Source organism: Chelonus insularis, unplaced genomic scaffold (genome assembly GCF_013357705.1).
Source record: "Chelonus insularis isolate UGA/USDA-ARS -01 unplaced genomic scaffold, ASM1335770v1 contig_323_pilon, whole genome shotgun sequence".
Lineage (NCBI taxonomy): Eukaryota > Metazoa > Arthropoda > Insecta > Hymenoptera > Braconidae > Chelonus > Chelonus insularis.
The window spans coordinates 14201-37775 of NW_023276493.1; the positions used below are offsets into that span (position 1 = coordinate 14201).

Sequence of the window (23575 nt, forward strand, 5' to 3'; positions counted from 1 at the left end):
TAGAAAATTTATTCCAAGTGCTATTCAAACTATTTTTATTTTTATTCCGTGAAATTATTTTATTTTTTTATCATTCCAAACCGTGTTTCTAGTAATTAAGGAATATTATCCTTTCTAAATATTTAATGACACTAAAATGTTATGCATCTCAAAAATAATGTCATTTCATTTTTCATATTTAAGTTTCAATAAAAAAGAAATCTATTACTTGAAACTCTGGAAAAATTGAATTTTTTATGAAGAAAAAGTAGTAGACTTGAGGTTGAAATGTACATGAAAGTGCGGTTGCGAATTTGAATGGAAGTCTTTCATAAATTTTGTTGCTCTTCCTCACTCTGTCTCATGTACACTGCTAACTCATTTCGTTTGAACAAAAAAAGGAAATAAAAGTGGGGTATGAAAAATAAAAAATCCCCTTCATTCTCTGGTATCCTATAGCCAACTCGACACAGACGATAGGATATACAAAAGCATGGTAAAGATACCGCGATGAGCTTTACTTCTCTATACTATTTTCCTTCATGTAAACTCGTAATTTTAATTAAAAAACCACAAAAGTACAGTCCATTTTGTTTATTACACCTAGCTTTGCTCTTACTTTTGTTTATTATATTTCATTTGTCACTGTATCATTCTTCTTCTCATTAAATATCCTCGAAAATTGTGCTAATTTTTTCTTCAAAGATCTTTAGATTATTTTTATAGTCTCTCTTATTTAATATCTTTACTCTTCTTAAAATATTAAATCAATCCAACAGATAAATCCATAATCTTTATGATAGAGTTGATTTTTATTCTTCATCTTCGATACGCCCGGGAGATAAAGCAATTAGAAGTGGACGCCAACTTTTTTCAACCTTCTAATTACTTTAACGATTGCAAAAGAAAAAGGAAATATCTCTTCACAGATAGAAAATTTTTCTAAATATATTTCACGACTTTTTTTCTTTTTTTTTTAATTAAGATAAAATATCATTATTTTATTCTTCAAATATTATAGATATTGCAATCAAAATCATTAAAAAGTGTGAAACAATTATTTTCAACATTAAGCATTCAGTTTTAATAAATATTAAACGAGCAAACTGGTCGTTGAATGAAGACAGTAGTTAGGTATAATTTAGAGCGAAAAATGAGCAGTAATTTTTATTAATCTCATTAGTGGCACAAAGGGTATCAAAGATGAAAGAGCAAAGTATAGAAAACAAATTGAGTCATAGTAGTATAGAAGTGTATCGGACGTAATTAACTTTATTATCTACCACACGAACTTGTAAGAAAGGTTCTTTCGGGTTAAACCATCTTCATTGGAAAGGAGAGAAAATAAAAAAATAAAGAACAAAATCATAAAAGTCTGATGATTTTTTGCGGTTCATAGAGAGCAATACTAAACTGCTCCTTTGAGCTCATTCATCCAAATGATCAATATCCGCTTATGGACAAGAGCATCGTTTCATTGAGAGTCGAGAGGGGTCAATCAATTTGCCGCTCCCTTTTTTATTCAAATTGAAATCTTCTTCTTCTTCTTTATTACATTATGTATCTATTCCCCCGTATACCAATTGATTTTCCTTGTACACATTACCCTTTACCTCGCTAATACTTCTTACTTCATGTAACGTGCTATGTAATCTAATAAAAATGTTGATAGTAGCTGGTAGACAAGATAAGCTTGATAATTAAAAATTAATAGTCAATACTTGTAGGAAAAATAAACAGATGTATTATTTAGCAGATTATGAAATTCCTATAAGCTGTTGAAAACTTGTGATTGATCAACTAATGGTGTATGATAAGATTATTGATGGTTGACATCTAGACTATCAATGTTGGAATATTTTAAAACAGTTCTAAAATAACGCTAGGGTAATTTTAAAACGGTTGGCTTCAACCTGGAATTTTTCAACAATGGTGTAGATATAAACCAATAATAGTCTTATCAGACTCTATTAGCTAATCAATCAAATAATCTGCTAAGTAATTCATCTGTTCATTTTTGTCCAAGATAGCATACTAAAAAATTGCTGCCAACTAATTGATAAGAGAATATCTTTCTAGTTTGTTGTTATTTTGAACAAAAAGAATACATCTGAAATAATTTATGAACAGTTTACTTTTGGAATTGGGATTAAAATCAATAAATACTGGTTTTATTCCAAGAAAAAAAGAAGTTAGCAGTTTTGTTGTGGTCAAAATATTTTCAAGTCAATTTGTTTCTTTAATACATGTCCCTTTGATGCCACCATTTCTTCTTCATAGTATTTAATTCATTTATCATTCGTTCACGTAATTCTCTTTATGTGGCTTTAGCGTCCGCAGTGAGCAGTGTGAAAGGTTTCTTGCTTGATGGCTTCTTACCTAGTAGGTTAAAATAAATTAAGCCGTAATGAAGTAGGAGAGGAAGCGACGGTATAGAAGAGTCAAGACTGGTTCTTGGGAGAGAACAAGAAGAGGTGGACAAGTGGATTGGAGTGAAGAGTGAGGCGGCAACCAGCAGATTATACCGGACTGCATCCCTCGAGTCCTTTTTGCCGACTTTACAAATGATTGATTTTCTTCAGGCTCATTGGATGCCTATAATTTAACCCCGCCGACTCGTGGACCACCATCGTGATGTCCTTTTCTCTTTGCCGCTCCCTCTGGCCTTTATTTTCGAGACATTGCTACGAGCCACAACTGTCACCAATTCCACTTGCCAATTTATCTCAATTTGCGACTTGTAAATTAGTGATATTCATCTGTTTTATTATATACTCTTGTTTTTCAATACTCTTTGTTCAAGTATACGAGCTTTAAAATACTGCTCTCGGTCTTGATCAAATCAGTTTCATCATTTTGCTCACCACAATCAAAAAAATGCTCCAGGTGTTGGTGAAAGCTGAATCATTTCAAGAAAGTTTCATACAATTTTTTGGATAATTAAAATAGTTTAAGTTTTTTAAAGAACAAGTTTAATTTAAAAAATAATGCTTATTTAATTGAAAAATAAAATAAATAATTTATTAGCTTTTCTGGAAATGTAAAAGCTTAAAATAATTATTCAATAAAAGAAAAAGAAATGATTCAATTGTGTACATAATTTTATACAAAAAAGTAACTATTCAACGTATGAAAATGATCCGCGTAATGTAACTGAAAAGAAAAAATTGGTAAGAAATTATCACATATGAATACCTCAACGAAAGTAATATAAAATTTTTTATTAGATTTCGTAGAGAATTAATGCTCTTATACTCATGAATACCCTATACTTTTTTGTTCATTTTTTCATACTCCATTATCTCATTCTTTTTGTATAACCCATTCGAACTGAGAATACGATCCGTCTGCTATTGTCCCAGGAAATTATTATATCTGGCTGCCGTGGAAAGTCGAGAGCTTTTTCTTAAGCTAAAACTTTCTCTAAAGATTTCGTCAGTACCACTCCAGTGAGGCTTTGTCCTCTCGAATTTCATTCTAAACTTGGATATAACTCTGTACCCTGTACGAAAATTTTCTGTTCTTTTCTTATATATATTTATACCTGGTGAAAAGCTTGCGGTTTGCTAGGCAAATCGTGGTTGAATCTCGTGTATATTCTACCGCGCTTGATAATTTATTTAACGCTTTATACGCTGCTGCATGAAACGGTGCTTTCAAGTTAAGAATAAATCAACCAAGACTACCAACATCAGATGTATAGATATATATCGCATTAATCCAAGTGGCCAAATAATCCTGGATAATGATTGGCATCCGCAAATTTGTCAGATAAACTACCTACGTCACATTTACACTAAATACACACGCGAATACAGATAGACCACTATCCACTCTACTTGGCTAATTCAATTGCATTGCCATCCCTTGGAAGTCATCCGAGTTCGAATTGAAGCCGAGCAAACAGAAAAGACTAGTTCTAAAGGTCTTGCCAACTGACCAATATGCTAGTAGGGTGGTTTTAGTTCGCTCCAATGAATTCCCAGAAATAATTGGATTAAAACGCGATGGGGTGTGATAAGTCCTCCTCTACTGTAAGCATTGCTCGACTAATTGCTTTCATAACGGGCCCAACCCAAATACTGCGGTAATCAATCCTCAGCTCAGTATGTCATCACGAAATATTTTTAAGTCTTCTGATTATCAATACCCCGGGGAAATAAGCAAGATAAAAATGATGAAGAAAAAGATCCTCATGAAGAGAAAGTCATTAAAAAAAAGTATCTTTTTTTTTTTAAACTTTATATTTCGTTGTAATCCACAACTTGTGGTTAAATATCACGTTAATTTCACTCTGTGAGTTTTTCCACGGAAATTACTCTTGCGTAAAGGTATAACGGTGTCATCTTGACCCCGGTCACGCATTAAGAGGCGTCACTTACAGATAGAATCTCGAGAAACTGTTTGTGTGAGGCGTCAACGGATTCTCTCATCGTTTTTTTTTTTGTTTTTGAATCTCTTCATTATCTGGATTATTATTTACACTCATTACAGTATTTAAAAACTCTGATATTACTTTCGGCAATGTTTTTTTTTCATCTCATTTAGAGGTATCATCAGTAGTTGTGCATTAATTTATCAGATAATGATCTTAAAAAATTCCATTATTTGAGACAGCTGGGGAATAATATTTATCAAATATTTTAATTAAATTAATTCCAAAAATAAAAAATGCAATGAAGTGATTAGTGGTAATATTTAATAAATCCTCCATTTACAATTATTAAAAAAAAATTCACCTTTCATAATTCCATAAGAAAATGAGAATTTTTGTTCATAAAAAATACATTTTCCAATTACCGTTGTATACATTTTTAACTCAAAGCTTTCCCTTTTTTTTCAAGTAATCTGAATTATTGAAATAACATAAGTGCACAAGGTGTTGAAAATGTGTCAATAATAAATGGCGAATTATCGTTGATGTTGCAAGTAGAAAAAGGATAAATTTAATAAAGGATAGTAAAAGCACATGAATTCGTGAGACGACTAAAATATTCTCCCTTCTCTTATTTGAGAGACACGGTACAGTAACCCTGGCTCTGTTATGCTAATCTTGCACGCTGTGTTACATACGACGATGCGCCTCTAGTCACTTCCGGCGAATGTACTCGTTCTACTCTCGAGTGCAGGTAAATTTCATCAGCAAGTGCAATTACACCGCATGCCAAATCCGATTGAACACATATATACACAAAACACATATATACACACTTTCTACTCAGTACTTTGCTTCAATTCACTTTGTAAATATTTATCGATAGCTAATTGAAATAGTGATTTAATCAATTCTATCTGTCAAATGTCTCGCTATTTACATCTAAACCAATCACGCTACAAAAATATCAATACAAACATTTATTTTATCTTTCCAAATACATTGAAAGAGAAAGAGAGAGAGAGAGAAAAACAAGTCTATTGCTGTAGTAATATCTGAGGTCAGTGTATATACGTAAGGTCAACAATATTCTCTGGATAAAGTGTACCGAGGAGCAAGCAATGGAGGCAAGCCACGATCGATTGTACACGTGTATCCATTACGAGACGATGTAAGTGTACCTCAGGCCTTTGAGGGCGTCTTCACCGAGCACGTCGGGGAGTTCCCAGCTCCACTATTCTCTCAGAGATACCTCTATATAGTGTCTCTCCATCTATATATGAACATCCAAACACACTAGTTTATGTGTTTATATACAGACACATCTTTATGTGCATGAGATAGACGAGCAGAGTAGGCGTAAGATTCACCACAATGTTGAGTAGGAAAACTGAGACTTTGGCGCGTTGTAGGGTATATACATGAACGTAAGTACCTTTCTCGTCTCTAAACTCACTCTTCTCCTCTGTACAACGGCTCGTTACGGCAACGGAGATGGAGCGTGCACAAGCGCCAGGATCATGAAACATTACTGGAAATTACTAGGCTAGACGGAAACGCTTTGTGAGCACGACGATTAGAAAACTAAAAGACTATACTCCTTCAGCTAATAATCATTTATTTCATTCCTTTTTATCACTTGCTAAATTGCTCCAATTTTCTTGCTGTCATTAATTCAAGTACATTGAAGGAAAAGTTTGGTTCTGGTTAATAAATGGTTTTGTATTAAACTCCACTGGAAAATATTTCTTTCCTTGTAGTCTTGTTTATTGTATGCAGTCGTATTGGATGGATAATGGAATGGAGTTCACTCAGAGAGTACTGCTGAGAGAAAAAATGGATGCTTGTGAATATAAAACGATTTGCAATGATTTTTCTTTATTAAGAAGAAAATAAAAGTTTTTAATAGATTATTAAAATTTTAATTTTCTGCTTTAAAGAGGGTAATTATTTAATTAAATTAGTTTTAACAAAGCATCATCAATTTGTAGTGCTTAACTTTACTAGAAAAAAAAATAACTCATTTTCCAGAGAGAATAATATTTTTAAAATAATAATATTTACAATATTTTTTTACATTACCATTGCAGTTATTATTCGTTTGAATAATTGTTCCACGTCAAAAAAGACATTTCTGCTTCAGTTACAATAAAAACTTTATAAAAAAATTCAAAGAAAAACTACAACAAACATTACTCTTATATTTATTCAAACTTTTCAAGTCTACAATAACTTTAGAAGCTTATAAATAATTTAAGAATATTTCTGTACTTTATCCATTTTTCAATATTATTCTTATTAGCATTAAAAAATTATTATTATTTTTGAAAGCTCGTGACTTTTTTTAGTAACTCTACTGCATTTATAATAAAACTCGTTGTTAACTTATAAATACTATATAATATAAATGATTGTTATTAAATACTAAAAAGATGAGCCAAGTACTCGAGTTCATTTGTAAAATAACGCCTAATTACGTTGACCCCAGAGGCAGTGACTGGACTTATTTTTTTTTTCTATATCATAACCGACAATCTCGAGGTCTGCATTAAGACTCTTCCGGTTCCGCAGGCATTTATATCTCCAGTTCTATAACAATGCCGACGATTTATGTTTTACATGCGTTCGGAAGCAACAGCAAAAGAGCGTACGATCATGAAAGAAATTGATTTAAAAAATTTAAATAGATATTTAATATAAACAGTATACTTGTATTCAATTATATTGAACCACGTTGTGGCTCACCCTGAGTCCAACACGTCCAATGATTCGTCCGCGGTTTTCTATGTTCAACCTCCAGCCACCAACCAATTGATATTAATTCCCGATTGGCAATTAAGCGGCCCAAACATGAAACTGGCGAATATTGAAAATTTCCATCGCGTCTGGGAATAACAATTGTTGCTCATACACCCAAAATCAGTTTATATATTTTATTAAATGCTTATTAAACAGTAATTACCCTGCCATTTCTTTTTTACGATCATTCCAGATAATTTCTGACATAATTATCTTTAATTATAATCACCCAAATCCTATTTGAGGGTCATTAACCCTACCCTAGATCAAAATGGTGGATCCTCATGTGGTATGTCTATTGTAGCAATTAGTCAGCATTTAGACATCCAAATCTGTTGGAGAATGCTATAATATGTTTGATCTACTCAAGACTTTGTATACAATTTGTAAACTTTCGTGCCACTTATCTTCTGGTTAAAATCTACCTTACCTCGTTTGCCATTAGGGCGATCATTATCTACATTTTTCTTGGTGGCACATTGAAAGTTTGTTGGAATAAGGACGAAAGTGTATGACAATGAGTTATGATATAAAAGGGACATTTTTGTCACCGAAAAATTGAGTTTAAAATATTTGAACAGTTAAATTGATTCTAATTTTAACCTGTAGTTATTTATGATTAATTAGTCATTCAAATTCTTTAATGTTTGATGCATAAATTGGACCAGTTTGTTTGATTTTTCACTAGTAACCTATCATTATTGTTTCAATTATCATGAGTGATTATTTATCACTAGGACTAATTACAGATGGAGTGTTGTTTTTAAAAACTATTCTATCAACCAGCTGTTAACTAGCTGAAATAATTATCTACCAGATGCAAACCTTTTATTAGTATCACAGATAGCTGGACTTAGTATTTTTATAGTTATTAAAGTTAAAACAATAACCATTTGGATAATTTTATTCAACTTGTTCTTTTCATGCTAAATAAAGTTCCATTCAAAACCGCTGAACCATGAAAAAGACATTTTGTACCTTTTTAAAACCTTACGTTAAAGTTTTTTTTTTTCGTTCATTTTTTTAGGTAAGAAAAAAAAATTTATCAAGTTAGAAAGTCTATAAAAAAGAGGTGAAACAATGAAAAAGAAATAATATTTAATTTAATCGACTTCTCCTTCACAATAATTAAGCTGATAATACTCTGTCGTGTAGGTAAACAGAACTAATCGTTAAACATAGCGTTGGTGAGTGGAATATCCAATTCGATTAGGCGAGAACGATCATCGACAAATCTCACTAGTGCAGGACTTTGTGTTCCTGTACAGCAAATTTTCCGCTCCATAGGATTGTACTGGCCATTAGCCTTTTCCCGAGAATCGGACTGCATCAGCAAACACAAGCAAATGAATCTCCCTGTGGTAATCCCAACTAATGGTATGGAATAAATTACGTTCTTCATTCTAATGACTGCTGAACACTTTTTTCTTCGCATTTCATATTCAAAGATAATATTAAAATCCAAAAAAGAAGATGAGTTATACATGCGTCATGTTCATCAAAGCTTCAGTGTGAGATGTAATGCACTATTCTTGGTGGAATGTCAATGGTTGGATGCACCCCATCGAGGGTTTGCCAACGTATGACCAGTCGTATGTAAATTGTTGAAGCATATACGTATTCTCGTCACATACTGTTGTACCTTCCCTACATGTTATAGACATATATGTAATAATCTGTATATGCATATATTGTGTGGATGATGCGCAAGCTCAACGAAAACGTGTTTTTCGTGCGCTGAATATTTCTTTCAGTGCAGAAATCCACCAGGCGGAAGCTCTAGCAGAGAGGAAGAGATTGTAATCCACGAGTTATCCCGCGCGCGAAAAGCGTACCCAATGTATAGATACAGTATATTCCTAGCATTCGTTGATGCTCTCTTTTTTTCTTCTTCTTTTTATCACTTGAATTTTTTCATTTCCAATACATTTTACTCTTCGTACCTATCGAATTTAAAATCACTTTTTGGTGTAAAAGCTTCTACTTTTGTTCAATTTTATTCTCAACTTCACCATCAACATCCATTCTCACATATTCCACCCTATCAAACATATACTAGACATGAATATTTATTCCATCTGAGAATATCCAATAGAAAAACTTAATCATATTAATCAGTACCAAGTTAATCATCAATGAAATCTTTAGAAACTTATAACTTTATTTAGTAGGAAGTGAGACTGCTACATCATTAGACATCATCATCAACGTTTTCAAGCTTGATCCAATATTAGATCAGTAATAAACCACTCTTGCTCCCTAGGAGGGTTGTTTATTTAACTTTAATATTAAAACTGAATAGACATTACAAGTTCCAAACATCTTGTAATGGTTAAATTAATCCCTAGAGGTTTAGCAAGTTAAGCTGAATCAATGTCTCTCGTACCCTTGGTTCATATTGATCCACTGGTACTACTAAAGGAAAGCTTGTGCAAACTCGTAAAATGCACCAAGTCGAAGATTTACTTGGTGGAATTGGTCATTTCATAGCCAATAAATGGAAGAACGTCTGGAGTCTTTAAAGTGGAAAGAAAATGATGAAAAAAAAAAGTAAGATAAAAGTAGTCCTAATAAGTAAAAACGCATGCTTCTATTAGGCTTTCAAGTCCCGCATTCTCATTTAGTTTAAACGAGCTTTAAAATGGTAGATAGAAATGTATGAGAAAAAGAATACAACAACTGAGTCGATAACGTTTCTTTAAGACCAAGTCAAATTAAATTTTCCTTTTTTTTTTCAGTCTTCTTTCACAAACTTTTTTTCTTCATTCTTTTCCTGTTCTGTCTATTTCTTGACGACAACTCGCATCGTATTAGTCTTCTGCATTCTCCGTCTTCTCCTCTCCGTTCTTTCATTTTACATTCCGAGTTTACTTCAGTCTATTTGACGGCGTTGCCCGTCTTTTTGGCAATCAAAGACTGAAGAAGCCACGACTGCCACAGTTTCCGCAAGCCAACGTACGCCCTTGTATACACTCTTTGCTTTGCTACTCTCCTGCTGCCTTCGTAACCGCAAGTCCAAACTTACCTTATTTCCCCAAGCGAGAATAAGACATCGATGAATCTTCAGAAGCCAATGGAGAGAGTAATAAGAGTGTCTAGAAGGTGTAGAATTAGATATCCACACTTTTCTCCCCTTCGTTCTACCACATTTGCCTAACCACATTACCGAAACCCAATCCTAACTACGCAACGATCTCGCCAATTTTATTTTATTCGAGTTTCGAGGATACATATCCTCCAGTTATTTTCGGGGTAATGTTATACTCAGAATCATTACTGGTTTTTTACTTTTTATTTGATTGATGATGATACATTATCATACTTCTTCAATATTGTTTTATAAATACATGGAAAAAAATATCAGATTCTTTTGCATTTATTGTTTCTTTTTGGAGCTCATTAAAGATTAAAATTACTACAGAAACAAAATTAATCATCAAATGATTCAAATCATTGGAGCACATATTGTGTCATGGAGATGTTCCTTTATTAAATTTAAAAAGCAATTAATTTGATGTCATTAAATGAATTCTACGCTAATTAATTAATCAACTTTTTAAAGAAAAAAGAAATAATTTATAATTAAAGACAAGTTGATAATTATTCAAACAGTTGTTAAAAAAGTTTCTTTTTTTTTTTAATTTCTCAGATGAGCGGGAAACGAACACGAAGTTTCAAGTGCGCAGTTCACCATCGTGACAGAGAAGTTTGCTCAGAAAATGACTTTCATCTTCTGATCCATGAACCTCCACTGTTTCGCAGGTAAGTTGCTACTTTGTTCAATTCACACCAGATGAGACAGGAAAAATGTCAATGTCCTATCAGGTGCTTATTGGCACTAGGTTTCCACGGAATGTGGTGATTTCTATTTATTGTTCATCAATTGGTTTAATAATCTAGGGATTCAGGTGGCAAACAACTTAGCTAGGCTGCTGGTGAAATTGTCCCAAGTACCAGCTTTGGCCTTTTTATTCAAAGCAGGTAACTCATCATGAAAAAGAAGAGTAGCAAAGTCTCCTTGATTCTTGTTCTATATATGTTTTAAGACTCACTATGCTGTCTATGTACATGGACTAGGTACACTTTTCTGGAGTTAGCATTTTCTTCCCAGTGGTTGCTGCTGCTTTTCTACTATCCCCTAGACGCTTTTTCCTCACCCCTCGAGCCCTTTAGATCCTTACGTGTCGTCTACGTAAATGTGACGCGAAGCGGACTATGTAAATTTTGCTCAAGTAACTTGAGGAAACCGTCGTCTTTCTACTAACCACGCGAATAGCATGCGGAGTGAACACCAATGTACAGAGTACAAGAAAAATAAACAGAAAAAAAAAATGATAGACTTTTCTTTCTTTTGCGAGATGCAACATGGTTGTGCACTTTTCCCATGTACATGCCAAGAAAACAAAATTGTCTTTTGAAGAGAAAACAAATTAAATGTAACAATAAAACGTGTAAAATTAATTGCTACTTTCTGAGCTCATTAAATAGCTTTTTATTTTTTTAGATTAAAGAGCAGTTTTTTTTTATCTCAAACACTTTTTAAAAATTGCACTTTACTTGAAGTAGAATTGGAGCTTTTATTCAAGCTTATTGAAACTTTTCAAGTGTATTTTTAGTACAATATTTTATTTATAAAAAGATTTTATGGAATTTTATGACAAACTTCCTCAAAATAATGTTTTAGATTTAAATGTAACAGTATTTAGTATTCCTTAAGTTTCAGTTAACAAAATAATTCAATGCATATTTATGAGATTATTTATGTGAAATTATTATAATGAGTCAATTTGAAACAGTGGCTATACACGAAACTGTCAAAGTGAATCAAAAAAATTTCTCAAAGAATGTTCAAGTTTCAAACTTTCTCCAGATTTTATTTTTATACTTTTCTTTACTTATCACTAAACTATATCTTTATCAATAAAATGAGTTATTTTATTTATTCAAATACTTTGACACACTAAAACTATTTAAATGAGACTATTTCGATGAAAGAATAATTTTCAAGTTTCTTTGGAATGATTTTCTACGTGGGTTACTATAAATATTATCACAACGATTTTACACCTATTTCATTCACGTATACCTCACATAATTTTTTGTTCCCCAAGTGGCAGTGAGTTTTATGAGCTTATAGGCCCGCGTCAACGCCTGTTCTTTTTTTCTGCTTCTTGTTTCTCATTAAAGAAACATCTCAAAGTCCTTCGGTTATTTTTTTCCTCAAAAAGAAATGGGGATATTTTAATATATCGGGATTAAAAGAGATGAGCATAAATAAAGTCGTTAAAAAGGTTCTAAAGTATCTTAAAATATTTGAAAAATCGATCGAAAATGTATTTTATATATACAATTTAATACGGGTGGTCACATCGCACACGTCGTACTCGTGGTCACATTCCAAACAATAATAAGTCAGCTTTTCATGCTAAACACACGTGATATGTTGGAGAACGTAAATTTCCCAAGTCGTAATGGACTAAAAAAGTTGACGGTAAACCGGCAAAACTTTGTCAATGAATTTCTACCGTTCATATTGTTCGTGTTTCTATTGTATAACAAGCTCTGCCTCCTATATATTGCTGTGTCTCAGCAGCTACAAAGACGAAACACATCAAAGGTCGGTGGAAGATGAAAAAGAGAAAAAAATAAATATAAAGGAAAGATCTTTACTATTACTTTGGAGGCAAATTGGGAAGTCTAAAGTACAGAAAATATATAACATGTCTTTCAGCTTTATACATATACCTTTTATACATATATACACTCTACATTGGACGACACATTATTCGACGAGTCACGTATGAAACTTACCTCCCCCTAATGATACTTTCACTGGTGTCCTTGGACTCACGTCCGCATATTAGACAATTTGGAGCAGCCTTTTTTCCTCCTATTAATGTTTTTCGATGTCTAAGTATGAGAGAACATATATCCGGAGGATAGATGAAAAAGTAATAGCAACACTAAAAAATCAATAAAGTAAATTGAGAAAGGTAAAAAAAGGCATTATTGTGAGGAAAAGGTATTATAGTCTTGTTTGCTCAAATTTATGGTCAATTTTCCGCGGGTCAATTATATGGGATCACTTCAATTGTGACGCCTGACTTCACGCACAATTTCCTCCACCGTCTCATCGAATAGTGTAGAGTATTTTATTGGAACACAGACAGGCACCAACATGTTATGCCGCCCCTAGACCCGTTACCCAAGTTGTTCAAAGTTAATGTAAGCTTGAAAGAACCGTAACAGAACACCTCGGAGGGAGTCTACACTAGATCGCAATAAAGGACGTGGGCCAAATTTGACTGGTAAAAGTTTACCACCTGGACACTTCCTGCTGCGTTAGACTCCGTAATAGAGGCACTGAAGAACTTTAAATGATCATCAGGGACGTTTCGGTGGTCAGTAGTCAAAAGAAAGTAGGAGTTGTCTCATTTATATTCAAAGTAATGGTTTGATTATTGTTTCTTAAATGCCTTCAAGTGCAGTTGACACGTAAATACCCAAAATTTTTTAACTACCAAGGTTTTTTCATTGAAAATTGACAGGTTGAAGTCAATTTCACAACAATTTACAACATTTCTAAGACTTGGGAAAATCCTTTTCCTTTTTTTTTTAAAAACAAAATTTATTTTCAATCTAAAGGTACTGCATTTTCCCACACTACTACTGCGTGAGAACTTGCTGAAAAATCAGAAATCGACGATGCTTCAAAGATCTCAATTGAAAATACTCAAGATTGGGATATGTGGGTATCCCAAAAGCCTCCTGGTTGCTTTGAAAATAAGATTATATTTGAAGATTCGAAGGATAGTGAAAAGTGGAATACCGTAGTTTAGTAAAAATGTACCAGAGAAGTCTATTAAAGCATCATCTTAATCAATTAGTGTCAAATTTATCTTCACCGATAAGAATACCGTATTTAAAAGACTTAGAAGATACGAATCTACCTAAACCCGCAAGGACATTTTAAATAGTCTTTAAATTCCAAACTGATTATTAAAATAAACACAGTATAATATGTCACTTGATGCAATTTTTCATTGTGTCAATATATTATCTTTTCAGTTAAAAAATCACAAAAATCTTACAACATTTTAATCTGTAAAATGAATTCCAATTGTGACTAATCTTTTTTGATAGAATTGCTTTTATTAAGTTCCAATAAATCCAAATAATACATTAAATTCATTTTTTACACATCTGAGTATTTTCTATAAATAAAATAATCTTTTACATAAATTTAAAACAAATCTAAAGCAATGATTATTTTGAAATCAACATAATATTTGTTTACTCCAAAAAGACAGTTAAATATTTATAACAATATCATAAGTGATAAGAAAAAAAAATGATCCAACTCCAAATCGTGTGAAAATAAACAATAGATTAATTCCAGGTAAATGAAAAAAACACAAAGATTAAAACTCATCACTAAAAGAAAAATAGAAACAAACTATGGCACTGCAATGTTTCGAACTAAAAAGAAGTCGATAATAAAAGAGTGATACAATAATGGAGTGTAATTGACAACAAAGAGTTAAAAGGCAGTAAAATATGTAATACACATCTCGACGGCTCGTAGCCGAATGCGAGTTAGCTTTTGATGTCTTGGCAAAAGCGGTAAGAATGTAGAGCTGTTAGGATTGGTTGTCGTTTACCCCCCATATGTTTTCATCCCCGAGTTGATCCAATGACGATGTTAACTGCAAACCCCACCATGATCGAGCGCGTGTACACCCACGCCCGCCAAGACTTGTGGCCTCTCGCGCCAAGTCAGTCGGTCAGCACACTCAGTCATTCAGTAAGCCCGTGGCGCCGAGTAAGAAAGGACGTACAAGACGTGCGCGCGGGCCTAGCATATCAAGGTAAAGAGCTTGGCACACTCGTGTCTGCTCTTTGCCTGTCAAATAAATTCACTATTGATCCAATGGAACGTACGAATGTCCCGTAGTTATTGTCCCATTAATCGAGTTATAATTAATCAAATAAAAGTGCACGTGTGTGTCGTTACACGTGTGTGTTGTATCAATGTTTATAGTGTTAAGTGAAATTTGAGTGTTCCTTACAAGAACAATGTGTGTGACAACGCCACTAAGCGCCACTAAGATACTCAAGGATACATCGCGTGGGACTGTTACGAGAACTATTTCGACAACGTCGGTCCCTTTAACATCACCAACAACCGCAATAACAATGATGGCACCTGGCAATGGCGTTGACTCGAGGCCCCAACACACCTCTATCATGTAAATATTTATTTTATTGACATTTAAACAGTTTGGGTTTTTATTGAGGTTGAATTAATATTGAGGTTTCTGTTAGTTAGTTAGCACTGGTACACACACACATACACTAGTATGTTTAGTATTGTAAAGTGGAAAGAGGCTTTCAATTCAAAAAGTTGAAAGCACGTGCTGTTGTTTCGTGTTGAGTTCGACACCAACTTTTGCGCGTCTCCTCTATTTTCAGAATACTGCGAAACACCAACACACTACGTTAGGAGGATGTTGTGTGAGAGTAACCAAAGTGTCTCTTGTGAATTAAAATGTAAAATAGCAACGAGTGATGCGTCATCAATTCTTATATGTCGGTTTATTTCATCCAATCGTCATAACATAATATATATATAAAAGTCCTCGAAATTTATTTTATGTTGTATATTTACTTTAGCATCCAGTTTGCCTTTAGTCCATTGATATGTTTCTTATCCTCTACTCTACTCTATTGTGTGGATTTCATCGAGTGTTTTTTTCCTCTGTGCGATCGTCTACTGTTTAAGTTTATTGGCATTGTCAGAATAGTTTAGCTAGAAATAACAGACGAAAGTTTGGTGAAGTGAAAAGGAAATAAAGAAAAAAAAAAGTGACACGTGAAATTCATCGATACATTTTGATACATGTATTCAATTTATTTTTTGCATCCAATATTGTAAGCCACAATTTTCCAAATGTTCTTCTGTCAAACTGTTGAAAAAGAGTAGATCTCGTTAAAATTGATAAAAAAAAATATCTATATATATACATCAAAAATATAAACACCAAGTCACAAGAAAAAGTTTCGTTGCATCTTATTTCTTCATTTCTCTCCTTTATCGAGAATCGAGAGATTGCATTGGCGAATAAGAAAAAAAAAAGGATAAAAAGTAAAAGCTACTTCTTCTTCGTAACTCATCGCGACACTCAATTTCCATATTTTTTCTTTCTTTCTAACATTGGTAAAAATTTATTTAAATTATCCTTAAAGTTTCCATCCGTTCACAATGCAAATTTTCTCACTAATTATATAACAAGTAATCCTACATTTTGTCATTTTTTTTTCTATTTCACTTAACAAATTTCATTATTTATAAATTTTTTTATCACATTCGAAAAATAAATTCATTAAACTTTGATTAACTTCAATCGGTAATACATCATTAATTCAGATCCAAAGGTCTATCGATATACGAGAAATAGTTTCTGAAAATGTTGGTTAAATGATTGAATCCTTAGCAAATGAAGGTTGTATGAAATTTCGGCAAACATTCCTTTCTATCATAGCATGCTCACTAATCAATTAAAACATTTTTGGATGTTTGCTCGATTGATCAAATAGACGTTGCATATATGAAGAACCTTCCAATCATGATACATCATATATGCAGCTTTTAACGAATCTGATAGTCGACAAATGTAATAAACGATACATCTACGTCGGCTTTATGAAAATCCCGAGTGTTTCAATATAATTTGAGTAATTACACAGGTTCTATTATTCATGGTCCAGCTCTTACAGCGAAAATTGATAGAGCTGGATACACTACTGTGAGCATTTGTCGTTAGTATTCCGAGTAACAAACCACAAAGGCAGAGGGAATATAAAATCGATTGGACAATTTCCGACGGATTTTCCCTGTTGTGAGTCTAGTCTCTCTATCCGTGAGTGGTATTCGTTGTCCTCTCAGCTGACTCGTGTCCGTCGTCATGACTCTCTTCCACTTGGTATTAGAGAAACAGTAAGAGAAAGAAGAGAGAGAGAGTGAGGAGCAACCAAGTCGGATGACAAGTTGGCACCTAACAAGTGACAATTACCGGTACTAACGAGCTACAGGGGTTGGGTAGTAGGTTCAAACTGAGAGTAGGAAGAAGACTGCAGAGAGATTGAATTCTCCTTCGACCGTCAAGCTGGCGCCTCAATATAATTTTCATTTTTATTTTATTCTCATTCTTCTCACCTCAATCCAACTATAACAAACGTCGACTCGCTGCGTACTTTTTACCTTCCAAACTATTCACGACCAGCACGGAATGTAGCGCCGGCGCTTACAGTCAATTCGCAGCCGTCACTGAAAGATAAAGGTAGAGAATACGGATTATATAAAAGTCAGAGGAATCCGGACCGCGCGGTCGTTTGATCGTCCGGATAACGGCCACTGCTGCTACTCTTGGCGATGATGAACGATCGTATGGTCAACCGCATAGACCAAGGCTTATAGTATTGTCGTACTGCATTTCTATGTGCGTTCTATGAAACCATTGGTCTGGGGGTTCTATACCTCGGTAATCTACACACTAATTGTGTCCTCATCGATTTGATACTATCGACTCGATTATTTTACAGAGAAATGTGCGTTCTTGGTAGCAAATCATCTTTCAGAAATACATTGTTTATTTATGCATATTGTTTTGTTCCAAGAAATAGTCGATATATGCCTGGTGTTTATTTTTAAAAATAAAATACCGTGAAATAATTTGATATTTAAATAATTAATTTCTCGGATATTTATTTCTTTTTTTTATAATTATGATAGACATTGTACAGAAATTTCTTGAAACTTTGTTGAAGGAATTGATTAATTGTTAAACTTTTTTAACTATACAGCTATGAATTATATTATATGATGAATGAATTTTTTTTTTTTTCTTTCCAAATCAAATAATTTTTTATCACAAAAAATATCAGTTGAATTTTGTTTGCAATTAGCTTTATTAAAAAGCTGAGTATTCATTGCTAGCAGTAATACATTTTTCATTGAATTATTATTAAAAAAAAAAAAATTCTTTTTATAAATAGAAAAATATTGTGTAAACATTTTTGTTACAAAAAATAGCAATTTATTTTAAATCATCTAATATTTATAAAAATATTATATTTACTTGCATGTCTCCGCAAACTCTGTAATAAAATCCATCTCTCAGTGTGAATTTCAAAAGTATCAACGATTAATAAATACTCATATCAAAGTTGCAATAATTAAACTTATATTTTCTGAATGTATAAAATATGAGAAAGAGTTGAGGAGGTTTTTTTTTCACAGGACTTGTAGTCAGATAATTTATAAAAAATGTCACAGCCGTAACATAAATATCATCCTTGAGAAAACTTTTTAGTTCCTTAATTTGACTTGAATATAATATTTGACTCTAGAGTAAAATATCTATAAATATATTCATATGACATGACTTCTTCTCAAACGTACAGTGTGCATCATAATATAAGAATTCAATTAGGCTTAAGATAATAAAAATGCAATGAGGTCAATTAAAATTAATATAAAAATTCCACTTCCTCCGTTAAAATACTATTCGTGCAGAGCACATTCGCGTGTCCAACCATCTTACATTGGGATCTACCGAGGGTTTTTTTTACGCGGTCAATGATTACATATAAAAGAAAAAAGGAAGATAATGTGGCAGTAATCCAGGATAGGAGACTCAATCCTTCTCTGTATGACAAGGAGTCGTGTAAACCCTTTACTTTTCAACCTTCGAATCAATATTCAAGTATTATAAAAACACTGTCGAGGGTTGATAAGAAACTTCATAACGTGTTGCTACCAAATAAAATGAAATAACAAAAAGAATTTCATTACTTTTAATTCAAAAATTCGTAACATAAAAATAGTTGGTAAATATTTTATTATCTTGAATGTCCCATCGTGCCCCGGGTCACCTTACGTAAGAATTATATTGTTGATTTAGCCACGAGGAAGATTAGGTAGTGATGGTGAACGACTTTCCGGGTTCTATACACCAGCCACGAGATTGGAGTAATATAAATTGAAATAGAGTAGTGAAGAATATAAACGCACAATCGCAGCTTTATATTTCCCTCTTCTGCCTTTGGTATACTCAACTGTATCTCGAGGAAAAGAAAAATTCTGCAATGGAACTCTTCGAGACAATGGAATTATTATCTCTTTTTCGCGCTTATAGGAGCTCTCGACTAACGTAGTGCTGACAGGCAAACACTATTGTTTCCACTGCAGTCATGTTATTTTCTTTTTTTTTCCCTTCATTGATTTCATAGAAAGCAGATATATAAAATAGAGTAACAAAGATACAAAGGAAAAAAGGGGGGTAAAAAGCTCTTGATGGTACTTGTGTATGAGCAATCTAAAATATAATTATAGAAAATTCAATTACATGTAGGTAAAACATTCTAATTTAGCTGCTAACTATAAAAGAAAAAAGTTTCAAAAATGATATTTGACATTATTTTTCAAGCTACTTTTATAAAGTTTACGTTAATTAATTTTCTCGAAAGTGTATACATATTTAATGAAAAAGGGAAAATTTTTTAATGAATCCACATTGTATTGTAGTTGAAGGTATATACGTTTACTTTATTTATCCTCGGTTTTGTGTTTTAGATAATAATAAAAATCCTTGTAATTTATTTCATGTTAGTTCAGACTCTAGTAACAAGATTACAATAGAGAATAAAAAAAAAAAAAAACAACAACACAATGATAATGAAAAATTTCATTTCAACTTTATACTTACAAATATATATGATATGAATTAAATCTCTGAATGATGTAATTGAATACGCATTGAAGAACAATTTGTTAAATCCGTATTATTAACGAACGACAGGATAAATTAATTGAGCAGATCGAACTATACCGGATAATGCTTGTAATTTCAAACAAAACGAGGATTTACTCATGATTCTGCGATTTTAGTATACTGGTGTTACTGACAATGACAAATTTCCTATTCAAATTTAAATATCTACATGTTTTAATATTAAATTGAACGATGATATATCAGTTAATTAATTTTGGTTTTATTTACAGGATGGTGCGCATGATCGGTGATGAATTTCTCACCGAAGAAAGAGATAGAAAATATTACGCTGATCGCTATACATGTTGTCCACCTCCGCTTTTTATTATCCTCATTACCCTAGTCGAGGTGAGTTGTCATTATAAATGCACATATTTATCTTTTACATATTACGATGACATAAGCTGGGAAACTTTTTATCCAATAAGCTAAAAATAACTAATGTTTTCAATTAATTTTTTGGCCTTATTTTCATATAAATCTCTACTAAACTCCACAACAATTAATTCTTTTTTTTTTATTATTAATATCTTATTGATTATAATTATCTTATTTTTAAATTTGATTATTATCTAATACCTTTCAATTTATTATAATAAAATTTGATCAATAATAAAAATAAATATAAAAGAAATATAATTAGCATATTTTTTGAAAGTAAAATGTTATAAAATTATTCTGTACTCAAACTCATCATCAGTAAATAATGGATAAAAGAATGAAAATATTTTATTTATTCATAATCTTTAAAATAAGAATAATTTGTGTAATAAATAAATTCATAATTATCTTCATGCGAAAGAAACAAATAATACTTGAATTTAATTTACGTAAATCCTAGAAGCTTGTTTGATTAGTAAAAGCATTTTCCTGTTTCATTTGCATAACCTATTTCAGTCTTGAATTAATAATAATAATCATTATTATTATTATTACAGTGTAAGCATGAATTAATTTGAATTTACCGCCACAATATTATCAAACAACCTATTCGATATTATTTATACTTATACAACTTCCAAAAATATATCGATTTTGTAGAGTTTCATCAATAAAAATATTATTCTTTTTATTTTATATTTCCATTCTTGAGAATCATAAAATTTTCATACCTAACTGAATTACGAGCGTACCATATTTGAAAAAAAACATATAGTAGGGTTTGGTATATTTTTATACTCCGCACATATTTCTTTTGCTTAGCAGTTGAGAGAGAGAGGGTTGAGGAATCAATACATATATACATATCGGAGTAAAGATATATTTTTTTTTTATAAATATATATGTTTTTATATTATCAAATTATTTTTATTCATTCATTTCTCCTCTTTTTACATTTTAATATTGTGAATATTTCACCAAAATGCCGTAGTAAATCAAAAAAAGCTTTAAGCTTTTAAGAAAAAATTTGGCAAAAATACATTTTTCATGAAGAAGCACGGAAAAAACCAATTGCAAACATGATTCGTGGCCTCACCGAAAATAGAGGTCGAGCAATGCGTCGATATGAGTTATGTACACCGAATATATACTCCTTTCTCACATATATACTAGATAAAGTCGAAGGACTCGACGGATATTATCGTTCAGTATCATCCTTCTCACCCTCGCTTACTCCACGTCCTTCAGTTTAACTGGCTTGAAACTTAACTAACCTCGTTACATGTCTCTCTAATATTACAAAATATTAAATGCTCGCCAAAAAAGTTTTGATACATCAAAAGTAATATGAAAAAAGAATATATATTTACCTTTTTTTTCGTATTAATCAACGGGAGAGATAGTTTCATGGAGATTATTACTACGCGAATGGACAAGTGAAGGGCAAAACAACAAGTCCAACACGAAGCACCTGCTGTCGTCAGCCATAAAAGTTTTAGGAACGTCACACGACTAGTCTCATTACGGCGATGCACGTAAGTTCTATACATTCGCGGACAATAAAATAACGTATACACACAGAAGATTCACACAAAGATAGATGTGTTATCGTTAATTTCATCCAAGGGATGATGACTTTTCGCTGGTAATCGATTTCCCGAGCATTTATTTCAAAAGAACAATAGTGTGCTAGAGAGTATGCTTGTAAAATTCAGTCGAATCGTCCACTATCATGCCCATGTAACATGTAACAAACATGAACCATCAAGTATTTAAACAAAGACAACGCGAGAGAGTTTCTAATCGAATCGAGTATGGCGTGCGATTCCAAGTCTTTGCGTGTCGCCAGTCTCTTGGTAATTTCAGGCTACATCATCCCCTCCGTAGTCCTCCTTTTCTCCCTGCAATTATCGACTCGTTAGTTGAGAGAACGCGTTCGCATTCTTGGAGAATATCTGCATAGCTCTCTGCGTTCCTCAATGTCTGAGCTCGTTTTCTTCGCCAGTCATCCCACCATGCAAGCTGCTACTGCTGCTGCTCCACACATTCATTATTCAAGAAACTCGAGCACGACGAGCCACCAAGAGACATTAGATATTTACTAAGTGTTTTATATTTTTTATTCATAAAAAATTTTATTATAATTATCAGTTATTACCATGATTATATTTATTTATTGACAGCTTTATTATATTTTTAAGAGATATTATTTTATGATGATTTTATTTTATTATTCATTACAAAAACAAAAATTCTGATATGTTTTATTGAAAATAATTATAAATTCTGATTATTTTATTGAAATTTTCCAAATAATTTCAAAGTCACATTTTTCATGAGAAAAAAAAAACGAAATATTTATTAATATTTCAATAATTTATTTACAGAACACAATGAAATATTTTTCTTCCAATAGAAAATTATGCAATTATTTAAAAAGAATTTAGCACACGACGTCAAGCTGGTGGGTTGCCTTAATATAGTCCCTATCCTTTGGAGTATACGTGGAAATGGTTGTAGATAAGACCACCACAATATGTGTCGTGTTTTTTTTTATCTCAAGACCAAATGATATTCCTAGTAGAGTGAGCGATATATATCCTAGGATTATTGGCGTTTCCATTACCCTGTCATTGACCCCGTTGTCTCTCACTTCACGGGCGAGAGGGTGGAAGCAGCAATGAGCCAAACGTACGTCGCTTGAGGGTGTATATTAAATGGACAACATGAGAGATGAGAGCTGGAGGAGGTGACGGAGACAGAGTTAGATGCAGTATGTAATGCACAATAGTATAGACTAATAGGCGACATTCGGTAGACCTCTAGCAATGTTACCACTTGAATAAACATCAATTAGATATCGTGCAATATCGCACAAATGTAGACGACGTATCGTTGAACAAGAAATAGCAAGGTGTGTGCTTGTGTCCATGTATACATGTGTAGCTCCAAAGAGGTGGAAATATGGCCAGCGGATACTTGCCACCTGCGCGCATCGATGCATTTATTATACATTAAGAATGCATCTCAGACCATCATCATATGCGTGTCTCTCTTATGATCCTTTTTACTCTATCCCGTTGCGAAAATTGGATCGCTGAATATATATGCTTTTGATTCGATGTGTGGTGCGAGTTTGCAAACTGAAACGATTCCATCGGGTCTCATTTCTCCTGTCGTCCGCCCCCTGGCATCTTTCCAATTTCGA

General features: G+C 32.6%; 1 protein-coding gene across 3 annotated transcripts in view; it reads left to right on the forward strand.

The window, feature by feature from the left end:
- The first annotated feature begins 10799 nt into the window (after nt 1-10799).
- The window catches only part of stet (stem cell tumor), a 39386-nt gene continuing 26610 nt past the window's right edge, over nt 10800-23575 (forward strand). For 2 of the 3 annotated variants that reach the window (XR_004690196.1, XM_035081372.1), the window contains exons 1-2: nt 14976-15402; nt 20217-20334. Coding sequence is in view for 2 of the 3 variants with exons in the window: in XM_035081372.1 (XP_034937263.1) it covers nt 15230-15402; nt 20217-20334 (291 nt within the window). In the remaining variant the exon portion in view is untranslated. Of the gene's footprint in view, nt 10916-14975; nt 15403-20216; nt 20335-23575 lie in introns of those variants that run through there. The other variant, XM_035081373.1, reaches the window with a different exon arrangement.